Source organism: Amblyraja radiata, chromosome 23 (assembly GCF_010909765.2).
Source record: "Amblyraja radiata isolate CabotCenter1 chromosome 23, sAmbRad1.1.pri, whole genome shotgun sequence".
Lineage (NCBI taxonomy): Eukaryota > Metazoa > Chordata > Chondrichthyes > Rajiformes > Rajidae > Amblyraja > Amblyraja radiata.
In genome coordinates this window covers 25,708,805-25,727,350 of record NC_045978.1, presented here as the reverse complement: position 1 = coordinate 25,727,350, position 18,546 = coordinate 25,708,805, and the positions used below count along the sequence as shown (strand labels likewise).

At 42.7% G+C, this 18,546-nt stretch overlaps 1 protein-coding gene across 1 annotated transcript in view; it reads left to right on the top strand.

Annotated features, from left to right (window-relative positions):
• The first annotated feature begins 1,766 nt into the window (after positions 1 to 1,766).
• Positions 1,767 to 18,546, top strand: part of top1 (DNA topoisomerase I) — a 77,539-nt gene continuing 60,759 nt past the window's right edge. Inside the window, exons 1-3 of the mRNA XM_033041872.1 lie at positions 1,767 to 2,524; positions 2,657 to 2,681; positions 15,683 to 15,821. Of these exons, the coding sequence (XP_032897763.1) occupies positions 2,501 to 2,524; positions 2,657 to 2,681; positions 15,683 to 15,821 (188 nt within the window). The 5' untranslated portion in view covers positions 1,767 to 2,500. The remainder of the gene's footprint in view (positions 2,525 to 2,656; positions 2,682 to 15,682; positions 15,822 to 18,546) is intronic.

The window sequence follows — 18,546 nt, the reverse complement described above, 5'->3', positions numbered from 1 at the left end:
GCCAAAACCGGTCAAGAACAGACTTTTACTAATATAGATAGAAGATAGATAGATGATATAGCTGAGGGAGTCAAGTGGTATATTTCCAGATTTACTGGCAATAAAACATTCAGTGGGATTATAAATGGAGAAGAGCCTGTAAGGACGCTTCAAAGTGAGTAGGAAAGAACTAGATGCTGGTTTAAATCGAAGGTAGACACAAAATGCTGGAATAACTCAGCAGGACAGGCAGCATCTCTGGAGAGAAGGAATGGGTGACATTTCGGGTCGAGACCCTTCTTCAGACTGATGTCAGGGGAGTGGGCGGAACAGAGATAGAATGCGTCGCCTGACAGAAGTTGACACCTGGAACAGCGGATACAGTATGTGAGGTTGGAGGAGGTGCAAGTGAATCTCTGCCTCACCTGAAAAGATTGTCGGGGTCCTTGGATGGAGTCAAGGGGGGAGCTAAAGGACAGGCAGTTGCAGTGGAAAGTACCTGGGGAGGGGGTGGTTTGGGATGAGTTGACCAGGGAGTTGCGGAGGGAACGGTGGAGATGGGAAGATGTGGCCAGTAGTGGGATCCTGTTGGAGGTGGAGAAAGTGTTGGAGGATTATATGCTGTAAACCGGCTGTACATCAGCGAGACCAAGCGTAGGCTTGGCAATCATTTCGCTGAACACCCTCGCTCAGTCCGTCTTAACCTACCTGTACTGTATTCGCTGTTCCAGGTGTGGAGTGGACTCCTATATATCGGCGAGACCAAGAGCAGATGTGGCGATCATTTTGCTGAGCACCTTCTCTCAGCCTGCATCAGCCTACGTGATCTCCCGGTTGCCAAACACCTTAACACCCCTTCCCATTCCCACTCTCTGTCCTGGGCCTCCTCCATTGTCATAGTGAGGCCAAATTTAAATTAGAGGAACAGCAGTTGGAATATTGATTTATCTCTCTCCAAGTAACCCTTGCATCCCTATCTCCCTCTCCCCCTCTCTCTCTCTCTCCCCCTCTCTCTCTCCCCCTCTCTCTCTCTCTCTCTCTCTCTCTCTCCCTCTCCCACCATAGTCATCGTACTAGTTTTACTGTCATCCTGTTAAGTTCCACTGTCTATTGACTCGTTATCACCTATCCCACAGCCAACAATGGAGCAACGTGGGCCCCACCTTTTCTTGATTATTGTTGCTTTCTGCATATCTTCCATTCATTTAATCCTAAAAGCTGTCTATATCTCTCATTCCCCTTTCCTCTGACTCTCAGTCTGAAGAAAGGTCACAACCCGAAACGTCACCTATTCCTTTTCCCCAAAGATGCTGTCTGACCCGCTGAGTTACTCCAGCTATTCGTGTCTGTACTTAGTTAGGTACATGGATAGGAAAGATTTAAAGGGGCTATGGGCCAAACAAACCCACCGGCAAATGGGATTAACTTAGATGGGCATCTTAGTCAATGGACGAGTTGGGCCAAAGGGCCTGTTTCGACGCTGCGTGAATCTAAGACTCTACATTGCAATGTGTTAAATTTGATTTGATAACTTCTTTGTGTATGGTTTTCAAATGTACATTTTGACAAATACTACATTGGAATATGCTGTTACACTTACAATTTTTATTGCCTGAATTTGCTTTACTGAAATTAGGTAAAGGTAATAGGTAAATGCAAATTACTTGTAAAATCTGGAGCAAATTAACCATCTTTTATGATGATTAGGTACTGACATCAGCTGAAACAACTGTGACATCATTTTATTTAATGGATAATGCTGCTAGATATTTTTTTATTTCATAAGGAGGGAAAGGATTGTGTTTTTAAATATATATACACACAAAATATGATTGCAGCTGCTTGAAAGACTGGGATTATTTATTTTCAAATCCTTCTCAGGCGAAAGATTAGGAAATGTTTCTGGGCAAGGAGTTTGATGATGCGAAGGGGTTTTGAGGAGGGTAGAGAGAGAGAGAGAGAGAGAGAGAGAAAGGAAGTGCAGTGCATGTCTTGAAATTGGAGCTTGTCAGATTGACATGTGGGTGGACCGAAAGTGAAACTTTCCTCATCCTGCACACTGGTGCATGCGCAGTGTGCTGAAACTGGGACTTGGTCTCTGCGCGGCTTTGGACGGCGCAGCGAGCGCTCCCCTTCACCCAGCACTGCGGTGCATGCGCAGTGTGCTGAATCTGGGACTTGGTCTCTGCGCGGCGAGCGCTCGCCCCCATCTGCGGTGCATGCGCAGTGTGCTGAATCTGGGACTTGGTCTCCGCGCGGCGAGCGCTTCCCCCCCCCTCCATCACTGCGGTGCATGCGCAGTGTGCTGAATCTGGGACTTGGTCTCTGCGCGGCGAGCGCTCCCCCCCCCCTCCATCTGCGGTGCATGCGCAGTGTGCTGAATCTGGGACTTAGTCTCTGCGCCGTGCGCTGGACCGGCTCAATCTGAGGCAGCTCCTTGGTGCGACTACAACTCCTATTATAAAACTCTCAGCGGCCCAAGTTGGGGGGTGGGAAGCGCATAAAAATAAATCTGAAAAAAATGAGCCTTGATCATCACTCCCAGGTAGGTGAATTCATTAATTCCACCCCCAGTTTTGGAAACTTGGGGACATTTTTTTTTTCCCCTTCTCATTTTTGATGCTGTTGGCTTTAAAAAAAAGTTGTAACCTGTATTTTTTTTTGGTTTTCGTTGTAGGTCAACACGGATTGTCGGTTGAACGGTGAGTATTTGGGCCCGAGGGGGTGCAGGTGATGTTTTATTCTGTCTTTTAATGTGGAGAACAAGAAGATCAGACATGGCGTCCAGAGACTAAGTCCCGTCGACGTGCCCGCAAGCCCTATTGTTCAAACCGAGCCCTAAAATAACCGCCTTGCAAACCCCTCCTGGACCCCAAACCTCCTTCAATCGCTTCTACAGCAGCCCGAGTCCGGGATCCGGGGCTCAGATGGTCTCTGGTATCCTTCGTCTTGCCGTGATGGCGAGGGAAAAGCCGGCTTTTCGGCCGTTAGGACTTAGTCTCTGCGCCATTTTCTTTTGCCCTTCTCTCTGGGTTCCTTCGTGCATGTTGCAAGAGCGAGGCTCCCACACTGGAGCTACAAAACGTAGCAGGGCATTTAAACAAGCCCTGGCAGAGCCACAACAGGCTTATTCTTTCAAATTGCAAAAAAAACAACACCACGGTGCTTTAAATTGCCTGAAAAACTATAGTTTTGTTGCATTTGAATTATTTTTTGCTAGGGGAAGCAAACTAAAATTCCAGCACTTGCTGATTTGCATTAATAATTCGTGAAAGCATTATTTTTTATAAAAAGAACAGTATTTGGTATGATCATGTTTTCCCAGATGAAAGGTTATAAGCATCGTTTTCCTGTACGGATAAAAGCCGGGTGTTTGAATTTCCCGGGGTAATATTGTATCAAAAACAATTGGGTTATATTATATCAAAAACAATTGCTACCATACTAAGATGCATATACTTCCAGAAGGTGTCCCAGAGTTTATTGTTCAGATGTTTTTAATTTTTAAAGACAGATCTGAAATTGCGATAGTGATCTCCACATCTTCATCGGACTGACGTGCAAAGTTTGTAATAAGGTCCCGTGCAGCTGTTGGGAGATCTTTAAAACTTTTTTGTTTGCTTTGCAAGGGCAAAATAAGTGTTTCCACCTTTACTAAAGTCGTGGATACAGCTAAAAAAAACTGCAGCAAAGGCAATAAGCCAGTTTTTAAAAATATGTCTGTGATCTTTATTATTTTTAACGCTTTTCCACCTTCACATCAGATGGGAGTACACTGTATGTTCCTACTAAACATTGGAGCATTATATTCAGTGCTGATTAGATTACAAGATTTTGTATGAAAATATTGTTTTACTTATAATTAGAAGTTGTTACATGAAAAATCTCCTTCAACAAAAATATAATCTTCCAGGCTGTATCTGTTAAAAAGAAATCCCAGGTGAATTAGGCATGGATGCTCTACAACATTTGTTACAGACTGCGTTTATGTGTCATTGAGAATTAATATTCACCAAAAATCATAATAAGATTTTAGTGTGACAGGGTTTACGTTCATTGCTAAGTTAGCATTAAGTACAGAGTTCCTTGTTTTTAGATTCAAACTACACGATAGCAATTGGGTTCTGAGTTTCACTGTACCAAAACTATCCTGTAAAATAGCACCAGGTTTCGTGAGACTTATAAGTATTTTGACAAGAAAATTGAAGGGAGAAGATCGTTTACTCTTGTTATAGGAGTTTATTTATCGATTTTAGTATTGCCGATACCCAATATATTAGGGTTTTTATCGTGGAGAGAGACTAGTGTAGTGTGGTTGTAGACCATTCAAAATAAAATGTAAATAGAAAATGCTGGAGTAACTCAGCGGGGTCAGGCAGCATCTCTGGAGAAAACAAATAGGTGACGTTTCGGGTCAGGAAGGCTCTCTACCCGAAACATCAATTATTCCTTTTGTCCAGAGGTGCTGCCTGTCTTTGCACCAGCATCTACAGTTCCTTCCTACACATTAAAAATAGGATCTGTTGGGTGAAAGGTACCATCCCTCAGTTAATATTGCTGGTCAGTGACTTGTTATAGCCTCAGGTGTGCTTTAGATTTGACTTTTCATCTATAGAGCAAGGTTTGATATTGCTTGAGGGGGTTATTACCAATTTGAACATCAGTGATTTATTGGTCACAGAGTGGGATGTGGTTTCAAGGCTGCTCTCAATTACTTTGACAGAGGTAGGAAATAAATTAATCATATGTCTTGAATCCTAAACGTGTGCAATTGCTGGTTATCCTGGGTCAAGCAGGATCCATTGAAGTTAGTGGAACTGAATGTGCATGTTTTTGGAGAGGTGGGTGGGAAACGGACTAGGTGGTGTAAAAACAATTGACAGCTGCTATACTCCCAACACCAGGGACCAAGGATTACTCTTCCCCCAATCATTCGTCATGTGTTTTCATTTCTGTGGTCCTTTTGATCATTTGTGACCATGCCGCTTGCGAGTTTGCAGTAAAATTAAACTATCACCGAGGAGCTTAGGCCAGTTCTTTTGAACTTGTACATTTCAGCGAATGTCAATGGAAGGGAATGAGAAGCTGGAACCCTGAGGCAATGGGCTATGTGGCTTCAGCTACCTACTTTCCACACTTGGATCAGCTATTTCAGCATTAGATGTGGACTGAATCTGTGAGGAGTTTAGTTCATTCAGAGCTGGGAGCTACATTTATCAGCGCCAATGTGGCAGAAAAGAATATTTCTGACTTGCATTACATTCTTGAGAGTAATCCTGCGGTGTACAATTGATAATACATTTTCGTAGCGGTATTTAGTTTAAAGATAAAGAATTTGTTGACTGAAGATCAAAGCTGGAGTAAGCCCAAGCTGTCAATTTACCAATTGTGTTAATAAGGGAATTCATTTGTTTAAATGTTTTAAATTTATATTCTTAAATCAAGGTGTGATAAGATTCCTCTGACACAGCTTTCCACCAGGCCTCACAGTGTGATTTGTAGGCATCTGACTTCCATTAGGGACAACACAGCAAATTACTGGTCACTCCATGAGTGTGTTATGGACCTGTTGTGCTTTATTGAAGTGAGATCGGGCCAGGTCGGAAACCAAGGATCAAATCTGGAGGAGACTTTAGATTGCTTAGCGTACCATCCGTTATCCATTTGAGAAATAAGCTTTTAATGGTGTTAGGGAATTTGGTTTGGACTTGGCAATGTGGTTGTTTGCCCAATGGTGTTCTGACATCTGTTATTACTTCAACTTCTTACCTACAATTAAACACTGCAACCTCCAAATAACTACATAGACTTGAGGGCATTAGTTTTGATTATTTTGTGTGTGTGTATATAATATATAACATTATTATATATGTATATAATATATATATGTGTGTGTGTGTGTATGTGTATATATATATATATATATATATATATATATATATATATATATATGTGTGTGTGTGTATATATATATATATATATGTGTGTATGTATTTATCTCTTGTTTATTATATTGTTTACACGACTATTTTTACATATTCTGTTGTGCTGGGGCAAGTAACAATTTCATTGTTCTATTTGGGACATATACGACACTAAAAGTCTTGACTCTTCAACTCTTACTGAGCTCGGGCTCCACTCTTAGCGTTTTTGTTGAGTTTGTGACTATCATGGAGCATCATCCACACCCTGAGTTGCGTTTGAATTAAAGGCAATTTTATTTTAGACATGAGTGGGTGCAGGTAAAAGGGATTGTGGTGGCCATTCGCTTGGTTCTGGATATAACCACTCCATTTCGAGTTCAGTTCACTGGTATGCCCACCAGCTGCGTGATGGGGGTCACTCTGCTCAAATCGGGTTCAATCCATTTACCTGCGTTTTTAAAAACACTCAACTTCTTTTCCATTGTATTGCATTGAGGGGCTTTTACATCAGCATAGACATAGTCCGAACAAGGGGCTCGACCTGAAAAGTCTCTCATTCTTTCTTTCCAGAGATACCACCTGTCCCGTTGAGTTACTCCAGCATTTTGTGTCTCTATCCGGTTTAAACCAGCATCTGTAGTTCCTTTCTACACATAGACATGTTTTAGATGTTCAATCAGTTTGCCAGACCTTTCATGCTCCTTCTTCCTCTTACATCCCCCTTAATGCCATTTTTTTTAAATTAGCAAAACAAAAGAACTCAGTGGATCAGGCAGCATCTTTGATGGGAATGGAGGGGCGATGTTTCGGGTTTGGGATCCTTCTTCAGATTACAAGCCCCAACTAACAAATTGTCCTTTGAACTTGAACTGATCAATAGGATTGATGGCAAATCGTGATCAAAACCTAACACCAATATCATAGCTCTAAGTTAATATTGTATAAATAGTTGTGCCAACACCTGTTGTGGCGGTGTTAATGTTCTGCATTATTATAGGTTGGGTGTACACAGCGGGGAGAACAATGTAATCCATCTGAATAAATCTGTAAATTCTGGCCTGTTCAATTTTTTTCCTGATGATGGTACAGGAAATAGATGACGAATAAAGAGGATTGAATGCTTCCGATTTGAAGGTGGAGCAGATGGGCGGAGTAAAGAAGTGTGATATAGATTTGATTTTGCACCTGCAGAAAGCGTAATTTGCTCGGCCCCATATAGGCATTGCAGTGTAAAGGCAAACAACAAATGATGAGCATCCATCTCTAGACAGATGAGAAATCTATTTAAAGATTTAGATGTGAGCAGGGAGCCTGTGGAACATGGTCACGTAGCCCTTTTTACATGGATATAATTAAATTTAGAGAGAAAGGAATATTACGGAAGTATTTAAGTACTTCTCTTCCGATGTGTTACATTTAGTGTAAGAGGTGAGACAATGGCGCAGCGGTAGTGCTGCTGCCTTACGCACCAGAGACCTGGGTTAGGCTACGAGTGCTGTCTGTGCAGAGTTTGTACATTCTCCCTGTAACCGCATGGGTTTTCTCTAGGTGCTCCAGTTTTCGCCCCCATTCCAAAGATGTACAGGTTTGTGGGTTAATTGGATTCGTTAGAATTGTAAATGGTCCCTAGTGTGTAGGATAGTGCAAGTGTCTGGGTGGTTGCTGGTCCGTGCGGATTCAGTGGGCCGAATTTATTTCGGCAAGGACATATTTCTGATGTTCGATCAGTTTGCCAGACCTTTCATTCTCCTTCTTTCCCTTGCATCCACTTACTTTGTGCAGAAGTTAATATTTCTATTTTTATCCACACTCTTGCATTTGTAACTTGTATGCTTGGGTATTTTACCTCTTGTTGTTCAAAAATCCAAATAAATTGAAACTGATAAAACCCAAGGTCTAAATTTGTCCTGATGTCAATACAAATATTCAAACTCTTAGCTTTGGTGCTTGAGCAAAGGGTTTTGGAACGTCTGATTGGAATTATCAGTGCATTTTGAACTTCACGAGGAAATTGTAATAGGTTGGATGGTAGTAGGCTAGTTTTTGCCCCACATTGTGACAAGTCTGCATGAGTAGTGATATTGCCTTCAATTTTAAGGTGATGTCTTGTTTATTTCCTATGTGTTTTCGTGTGGCCATGTAGATATCTGTTGTTTTTCCTCTAAATCTGTAAACCTCTGTTGGATAGACTGCTACCTGTTGTGAGATGGGAACAGGTCTTTTGTCCAGTAGCCTTTTGCAACGTAATTATGTTGACAGGTTGCAATCCAAATCACTCTTAGTTGGTCTCTGTAAATGACCCATCCCTGATTTTATTTTTGTCCATCAAATATCAAGGTTCATTGATAAAAAAAATGCCAAAGAATAACTTTTGGTGAGTTTGTTTGAAGAATGTGGTTAATGCATCAATGCTCTTTTCCCGAGCCAGTGGAGACTGACTAATTCAGTTGGCTCAAAATGTAACAGTTTAACTTGCCTCATTGAATTGGTAGTTTTGGTGGTCTGTTTCCCTGATGTGGACAATGAAGAGGTCACGTTAGAACATGTCTTGGGGGATGGGCACTGAATCATGTCTATAGATGGAGGTCAGGCAATGCTCTTGTGACAATGGTGAGTTGTTCTGTCCTTGTATTTCTGTATTAGTAGCGCTTTGTTGGAATCTGAATAGATGATTCTGCATGTTTGGTGACAGTCTTGGTAAAGATAAAGAGATCAGCTGCACGTACTTACCCAAAGTATTCTCCCACAGTATCTGGAGACACAAGAGACTGCAGATGCTGGAATCCGGAGCAAAGGAATGTGGTGGAGGAGATACAAGTAACTGCAAATGCTGAAATTACGAGCAAAACACAATGCTTGTAGGAACTCAGCAGGTCAGGCAGTGTCGGGGGGGTGACGTTTTAGGTCGGGGCCCTTCAGTATCCTGTCACGCTGAGTTCCTCCGCCAATTTATCCACCCCATCCATTGCCCATCCACGTTCTCCATGCTGCCTGACCAGCTGCATTACTCCAGCACTTTGTGCCCTTTTCTGACTTCCACATGGTTCGCTTTGCAGCAGGTTGAAACAGAATGGGTCTGCCTTCACCAGAAGGATTGAAAACACTTATCTGTGAAAAAGCTTATCCAGAATGTAAAAGGACAATTTACAATTATCCTGAAATGGCCCACATATGCGGGGGCAAGCGAGTCAGTTGTCTTTGCAGTAGAACTTTTTTTTAATGGCGTAAGAAACTCGTTCCTTATTCTACTTTATGACCAAGAGTTGAGTTAATGAAGATTATCCGTTGCATTGCTTTGTTCCTCCTACTTTCCTCGAGAGGGAACTGGAAGCAGAGTTATGAACCCACATCTTTTTCCTGGAATGTGCTGATACAATAACATATTTAGAGACCTTGACCTTCAAATAATGGTGATTGCACAAGGCAAATTGTGGTGCTTTTTATGCTTGATACTTGGATCCACTTCTGTGCTCTGCAGTTTAATTCAGGAAGATGTTTGTCATGTTTTGCTGTTTGCACATTGGCAAAATTGTTTGTTTCCTTTTCTGATTACAAATTTGTTCAATGTAATATACACCAGGGTACAATGAAGTTCCTTGCACAGGGTGAAGCTTATAAACATGCAGACAGTAATTAGTACAAAACAGCAGAATAGTGCACAGTGGTAGTGCAAAAACTGAGTAGTGCATATGAATATTCATGCACAATAATAAAATAACCAAATGAAGTAGACTTAAAAGTACATAGCCGTACCTATGGGAATGGGGTGTGAAATAGGTAATTGGTTCAGGAGGCATAGAATGTGATACAGTGTGGAAACAGGCCCTTTGGCCCAACTTGCCCACACCGGCCAGCAATGTCCCATTTACACTAGTCCAACCTGCCTGCACTTGGTCCATATCCCTCCGAGCCTGTCCTATCCATGTACCTGTCTCAAAGTTTCTTAAACACATGAATGTACCTGCCTCAACTACCTCTTCCGGCAGCTCATTCCATACACCTACCACCCTTTGTGTGAAAAGTTACCCCTTGGGTTCCTACTAAATCTTTCCCCCCCTCACCTTAAACCTATGTCCTCTGGTTCGTGATTCCCTTACACTAGGCAAGAGACTATGCGCCTCCCTGATTGATTCCTCTCATGATTTTGTACACCTCTATAAGATCACCCCTCATCCCCCTGTGCTCCAAGGAACAGAGTCACCCCTACTCAACCTCTCACTATAGCTAACCCTCTAGTCCTGGCAACATCCTTGTAAATCTTTTCTGAACCCTTTCAAGTTTGACAATATCTTTCCTCTTACATGATGCCCAGGACTGAACACAATATTCTAAATGCGGTCTCACCTACATCTTATACAACTGCAACATGACCTCCCAACTTCTATACTCAATACTCAGCACTGCCTCGAGGATATAAAGTGTTGGATGGCCCAGAACTTCCTCCATCTAAACAAGAGCAAGTCTAAGGTCATCATACTCGGCCCCTCGGAATCCATCAAAACGATAGCAGGCAGCCTTGGAAGCCTTACACCCTTACTCAAACCTTGGTGTGATATTTGACTCCGCATTGAAGTTGGAAGCCAGCTTTTAGGACAAACAAGTCAATGCTGTGGTAAAAGCTGGCTTCCAGCTTCGCACGATAGCTAAAATCAAACCATTCCTCCAATTTTATGACCTTGAAAAGATCATCCACTCGTTTATCTCATCCCGCCTTGATTACTGCAACTCCCTTTGCACTGGCATCAGCCAATCATCCCTGTCCCGCCTGCAATTGGTCCAAAACGCCGCAGCGAGACTTCTGACGGGCACCCGGAAAAGGGACGACATTACCCCGATTCTGGCCTCTCTCCACTGGCTCCCAGTGTGGTTCAGAATCAATTTCAAGCTCCTCCTTTATGTATACAAAGCCCTTAACGGGCTTGCCCCCACCTACATCAAAAATCAGCTACCACACCATTCTACCTTCAGGTCGGCCGACTGACCATCCCGCAGACCAGGTATAAGCTCAGGGGCGACCACGCTTTTGCGGTTGCAGCACCTAGACTGCGGAACAGCATCCCTCTTCTCATCAGAACTGCCCCCTCCATCGACTCTTTTAAGTCTAGACTTAATACTTATTTCTATTCACAAGCGTTTCTCGAGGTCCTCTGAGGGAGCACTGTATGTATGTATTTATGTATGTATTGTTAGATCTATGTACCACTGTTTGTAGCATGTTAGTACCTACACTGATGTAAAGCACTTTGGTCAACAAGAGTTGTTTTTAAATGTGCTATAGAAATAAAATTGACTTGACTTGACTGATGAAGACCAATGTGCCAAAAGCCTTTTTTGACCGCCTTATCTACCTGCGACTCGACCTTCAAGGAACCATGCACCTGCACTACTAGATCCCTCTGCTCTACAATACTCCCCAGAGGCCTACCATTTACTTTGTAGGTCTTGCCCTTGTTAGACGTCCCAATTTGCAACACCTCACACTTCTCTGCATTAAATCCCATCAACCATTCCTCCGCCCACGTGGCCAATCGATCCAGATCCTGCTGCAATCTTTCACAACCATCTTCACTATGCAAAACCACTCACTTTTGTACCATCAGCAAAACCATGCTGACTATCCCTAGCCAGTCCTTGCCCATCTAAATGCCTGTATAACCTATCCCTCAGAATACTCTCTAGTAACTTTCCAACTACAGATGTTAAGTTTACCGGCCTATAGTTCTCAGCATTTTCCCTGCAGCCCTTCTTGAAAAGAGGCACAACATTTGCCACCTTCCGGTCTTCTGGCACCTCTCCTGTATTTACGGGCGACTCGTAAATTTAATCCAGGGCTCCTGCAAATTTCTCTCTAGTTTCCCGCAATGTCCTCGGGCAAATCTGATCAGGCCCTGGAGATTTGTCTACCTTCATACAAGATGGTGCCATCAGTGTTTATTTGACGGTAATGCTGACTGCGCTCAAGATGTCCATTGACTGCCAAGTTCCTCCATTCTACTGTCTTTCTCCTCGATAAACACAGAGGAGAAATATTAATTGAGGACCTTGTCCATCTCCGGTGGCTCCACACAGAGGTGACCGCTTTGATCCCTGAGAGGTCCCACTCTCTCTCTCTAGTTACCCTTTTCCCCCTTATGTATTTGTAAAATCGTTTGGGATTTGGGATAGCCAGAGCTATCTGCTGGACCCTTTTTGCCCTTCTGATTTCCTTTTTCAGTTTACTCCTTAGTTCCCCAAAAAAACATTCTTAAGTCTGGACATCTGAACTTTTAAGCTGCTTAGTTTCTCCCAGTTAGGGGAGAGAAATTGAGAATGGCCAGGGTGACAGGCACCCTTGACAATATTTCGATTTTCCTGAGGAACCGCACCGTGAAGGTGGACTGAATAGAAGAAAGTTTCACGCTGTGATGGACTCTTTGCAGATGCAGGCAGTTGAGAGCAATGCACTTGCCAACCAGGCTGAGGGGCATCTCGTCAGAATACTTATTATAGCTCATCTGTAGAATTTCCTCTGGACCTGCCGAATCTTCTCGGGCGCCTAAGAAATTAAATATGCTGGTGTACTTTTTTTTACCACCCCATCAATGTGACGGGACCAGGTGATGTTGCTGACAATATGGATACTGAGGAACTTGAAGATGTCGACCGTCTTTACAACAGCTCCATTGTTGAGCACAGGGCTACGTTCTTCCCCTTGCTTCCTGTGGTTGATGATCAATTGTTTCATCTTATTGACATTAAGAGCTGGATTGTTGTCCTGACATTTCTTCTATTCCACTCCTTGCTCCACCTTTCCTCTCTCTAACCATGTTTCCTAGTGAAGACTGAGCTTAATTTTAGTTTAGTTTCGAGATACAGCGTGAAAGGTGGGCTTGAAGGGCCAGTAGAGTCTGCGGTGTCAAATGATCACGCTTGCACTAGTTCTATGTTATCCCACTTTTGTATTCTACAATAGGGGCAATTTGCAGAAGACAATTAACATCTAAGAAGTTCTTTGATTGTTAGGATGTCATTAAGCTGGAACGGGTGCAGAAAAGATTCACGAGGATGTTGCCAGGCTTGAGTTGAAAGGAGAGGCTGCAAAGGCTGAAACCTTTCACTGGTGTGTAGGAAGTTGAGGGGTGATGTTATAGAGATATATAAAATTGTGAGGGGCTTAGATAAGATGGATGGTCACAGTTTTTCCCCAGGCTAGGGACGTCCAAAGCTAGAGGCCATAGATTTAAGTTGGGGGGGGGGGGGTTTAAAAGGCACTTGAAAGGCATTTTTATTCCACAGACCACACAGGTGCCATGTATAGAATGTGCTGCCAGAGGAAGCTGTAAGAGCTTTAGCCTCTTTTTACTATGTTTAAAAGACATTTGGATAGAAAAGGTTTGGAGAGATATGGGCCAAATGCAGGCAGATTAGGACTAGCTCAGATGGTGATCTTGGCTGGTATTTGTTTATTATTATCGCATGTACCGAGACACAGTGAAAACCCTTCTTTTTCGTGGCATGTTGGCATGTACAAGTTGGGACAAAGAGCCTGTTTCCCTGCTGTATTCTGACTTAGTTTTTTTGCTTTTCTTCAAGTCCTTTCTCTGATTAGTTCAAGCAGCAATGTGGGCCAGAAGACGAACCAGTTTCTTTCCTGCTCAACAATGTTTAATGAGGTCAGATTGTGCTTTACAGTAAGATTTTAAATGCAGTTTTTATTTTTATTTTGCAACGCATTTTGAGGGATTGGACGGTGTTCAATGAACAAGAGTCACGTTATAACTTCATCAAAAATATATTTGCGGCCCCCTTAGTTTGAATGGAACTGAGTCTGTAACAAATGTATCTGACCTTGAGTTTACTGTTCCAGTACTGGGATTGATTTGAGTCTATGTAGTGGTGGTCTCTGATTTCAGGAGAAAAAAATGAAGCCAATCTGGGTGTGAAGTATTTACCTTTGTATCTTTTTTAAAAATTTTAATGCTTTAAAAAAAATTCTCACCTGCTATTTCGAGTAAAGCTGGAGAGGTTTACAGAATCCAGTGTTAACTTTGACATTTCTTCATTGTCAATATTCTGGTTTTCACAGACTGACACCCAAGGCATGGCAATTATAGAAATCACACTTGCTTGGGGCAGTGGTGGCCATTTTGAAAAATTACAATTGATTTTAATTAGCCTTCAAACACTCTCCCTGATTCTCTCCCCCACAATCTCCAGCAGACAAAACTCCACCCAAACATCCAATCCATGTAATCCTATAATAATCCAAAGGGATCTTATAGAGGTGTACAAAATCATGAGAGGAATAGATCAGGTAGGCACGTAGAGTCTCTTGCCCAGTGTAGGGGAATCAAGAACCAGAGGACATAGGTTTAAGGTGAGGGGGGAAAGATTTAGTAGGAACTTGAGGGGTAGCTTTTTCCACACAAAGGGTGATTGGTGTATGGAATGAGCCACCGGAAGAGCTAGTTGAGGCAGGTAGAATTGTGTTTAAGAAACATTTAGACAGGTACATGGTTAGGATAGGCTCACCACAGGCAGGCGTCGGCCATAATTTTGGGTTGAATCTGTCCCCGTGGCCTTGTTCTGCATCCTTTTTACTATTTTGCATTGGGTTAATTTTTTGGAATCACTGTTTAAAAAGCCTAAATATAATGGCTCTTGCCAAGGGCTAGCCAGAGTTGAACTCTTTGAACTGCCTTCAGGTCTTTAATATTAGCTTGCTTTCTGCATCCAGACCAGGACATTGAACTCGAGGCTGTGGTCTAGAGTTTAAAAAATCTGAAAATGGTTTTCTTTGATTTTGAATATATCTTGGATGTGTCACTTTTTCCTTTTGCAAATGTGAGTTTATGAATATAGTTGATTGAAGGATTATACGGATTTGAATAACTATATTTAGAGTCAACATAGCCTTTGACCCAACATGTTCAATTCCCCAGTGACGTTAGTCCTTTTATATTTTGCTCGCCCTTTATTCACATCAACATCCCCCGGATTCTGCTACTCACCTACACACCAATTAACCAGCCAATTCGTACATCTAAAGGATGTGGGAGGAAATCTGAGTACAAGGATGGAGCCTATGTATTAATTGGGTAAATGTGGGAGCTCCACATAGGAATGAATCCAGCAGCCCGACTGGTTGGATACAAAATGCTGGAGTATCTCAGCTGGCCAGGCAGCATCTCTGGAGAAATGGAATAGGTGATGCTTCAGGCCGAGACTCTTCTTCAGGCTGCGAGTCAGGGGAGAAGGAAACTAGAGGTACGAAAAGGTTTGGTACAAATCGGAGTCCGCACCGATATGACCAAGGAAAGATGGAGCCCCCAATGGTCCATTTGTTGGCTGTGGAAGAGGTGATAACAAGGGGATTTATATGAATGCAAATAGTGGAACTAGCAGGACGACGGCCCTGCTAGTTGCAGCACTGTGCTGTTGGTGTAACATCACAAGTATGGTAGGAAGTCCATGGTCTAATGCAATTCTCGAGATAGTCAAGACCAAAAAGTTCCTTGATTTTAATTGTTACTTTGGAATGAGTTGGCTGAAGTTTAATAGTTCGTCTCAGACTAATGGGCTAGGAACAAGAAACAATCTTAATAAAAATGTGACGAAAGGTAACTGTTCATGGACCCTTGTGATAGCTAAGAATTGAGAGCATCAGAAGATGAACCAAGGATATTGGTATGAACACAGATTGTTGTAATAGCATTACTACCAGGACTATTGGATAGAAATATGCCGAATATATGCACCAAAACAATGACCACCATTTTTTTCTTTTTGTTACAATATAGACTCCCATAAGTCCAGTAAAGGTGAAGAAAAACACAAACATAAAGAGCACAAGCACAAGGAGCACAAATCAAAGGATCGGGATAAAGATCGTGCGAAAACGAAGCACAGCTCCTCCAGTTCCAAGAACCATAGCAACAGGTAGCTGTGATCACATGTACATTTTTGTTTTGTTGCAATCTCTTGCCATATTTGAGTGTGAACAGAAATTGAAACTTGACCATATGCTGTATTTGATTAGGCTTTGCATTGGTAACATAGTAAAGTGACTGATTAACATGTATTCACAGTGCCTGTTGAGGTTGTTATCATGGCTGTATACTGGGTTGTTAATGCTGTTCTGGTAAGTAAATGAAAACTGCGTACATAAACGATGTCACTGATGGGTGTATTTGCAGATATCCCCCACGTTCACTTTTCTGGGGTGTGGTGTCAAGGGTACCTTGGATGCTTGGGCAGTGGGATAATTTTAACTTTCCATGACCTTGGTGATCATGTCTGTAAGATGTCAGTTATGGATCTGATTTGGTTGATTGTGATGGAATAGAAACTATTTATTTCTTGCTCCATGGTCCATAATGCCTCCAGTGCTAGTCTGGCTGAGGTCAGCTATTTTGTTGTAGAAATTAGTAGCTTAGAGCAAACAGAACTGCAGGATGCAGCTACACAGTTGTGGCTCAGTACATTTGACTTTGTTATCTACCCAACTCGGTTAGAGCGCAGAGGGCTGGAGACTGACCAGCTCAGACTTTGTATGCTCATGGCCTGGAAGGAAGGCGAAAGCAAACTTGATTCAATCGTCAAATATCTTTGTTGTGCCAGGGTGGTGGACTGTGGAGATATGTGGAACTGCCGTTGGCTAGCACTCACTTTCTTGCTAAAGGATGGAACTGCATTCAACAACAACACCGCGTTCTCTTTTATCAATGATTTAGTGGTGTTTTATTTGTCACATATGTAGCTACAGTAAATATGCAGTGAAATTCTTTTTGCATATATTACACTTGCACCCGTGCCATTTTTGAAAGTCCAAACTCTGGTTGGCCCACCCACTCGATGTCCAGGAACAGTTCCTGTGAACTGGCGTTCCTCTCCTCGTCTGGTTGTCTGTGTCCCGTGGGCACCTCCTGCAGCCGACTTTAAAGTTGCTGGAAGCATCACCTCGGTTCACCCTCCTCCTTATCGCCCGACGTCTCCTGGTTACGCCCTCTGACGAACCTTTGGGCGGGTTACCGGTGCGGCCGACTGACAAGCCTTCGGGCAGGTACCACCAGACCTGGATCTATGCATGTGGTGTAATGCATTATATACAAGATAGAAACCAGCTTGGTTGTGATTCCCATCAGATTTACACAGTTGGTGTTCGTATTCACAGACAAAATAGCCCTTCCTTTCTCAAAACCCTGATGTTCACCACTGACTGGAACAACAGTTTTTCTTGGAAAGAATGGATTAAGATTAACAAAAACATGCGAGTGCTAACCCTAGTCACAGGCAGCTCCAACAATTCCAAACACTTATACAACATGGGGGCAGGTTTGGTTAAGTTGACATATCTGAGCTGTGGGAGCAAATGTGGAGAATTTGGGCCAGATATGAAACATAAGAATACCGCACAGGAACAGGCTTTTTGGCCCATATTGTTTGTGCTGTAAATGATGCCATTAAACTGATCTCATCTGCCTGTATATTATCCTTATCCCTCTATTCCCTACATTCCATGTGCCTATCCAAAAGGCTCTTAAACTCCACTATCGTATCTGCCTCCACCACTGTCCCTGGTAGTGCTTTCCAGACCTCTACCATTCAATGTAAAAAAAACCCAAAAAAAACGCCCTTTATAGCTATGTCCTCTAGTTTTGGGCATTTCCACCCTGAGAAAAAAGATCTGGCTGTCTACCGTATCTACACCTCTTATAATTTTATGTATCTGTGTCATCTCTTGCATATTTGTTGCATGGAAGCTTGTATCATGCAAGCTTGCCACTGATTTTCTGGCCACTGGTGCTCTGTTACCATCTTTAATCCAGACAAAATTACAAGAGCGCACTTGCAATCCCCTGGCTAGAGCTGGCAGATCCATTCCCATAGCCGGCTTCCGTGCGCCGGGACCTCGGCCGAGGCGGACTGTTCCTGTGCCGGGACCTCTGTTAGTCCGGCAAAATGGTTAATCCAGATAGAAAGGATCTGGAACCAAGGGCGCTGGAAATTTGGTGGTGGACCTGTACTGCAAATGTTGATTTCTGAATTTGAATCTTACACTTGTTTGGAAAGCAGCCCTCTTTAGCTTCCTGCACAGGTTGTTGGTGGATTTAAATAGTACCGAATGCTGAGCTCTCTATCTGGGGAATACCTTTATGTTATTGCCTCTTGTTTTTCAGTGCTAAATGACAAGCCATGAGCTCTGCAGGAAATCTTTACCAATGCCGTAGCTATAGATAGAACAATATACGTCGTGCTTGTGGACATTTGGTCAATTTTCTCAAGGCGTCCTGCAATAGTTCTTGCTCGAGGAAGAAGAGCTCAAATTAATATTTCCCTGTAGTCTAGAACTAGCTTACAAACTTGTAACTTGACTTTCTTGTTTCCTCTCTTCTTATCCATTTAACATCAGAAGCATTTCTTGCAAAGGCCTTATTTTCAGGCTCATCCTGGAGTAGAAAGCTGGCAATCTTGGCTGTTAAGTTAACTGTGTGCAGCTATTCTATTATAAACTGCTCGGGTTTGTTCTGAAAGTCCCTTATTTATTCTTGCCAAATGTGGCAATAGACCTGATACTTAACTGAAGAGATTAACCTGTTTTCATTTGGAGTGTGAAGGAGGTATGTGTACGTTTTGTGCACATTGAAGCTAAACCTAACCTGAT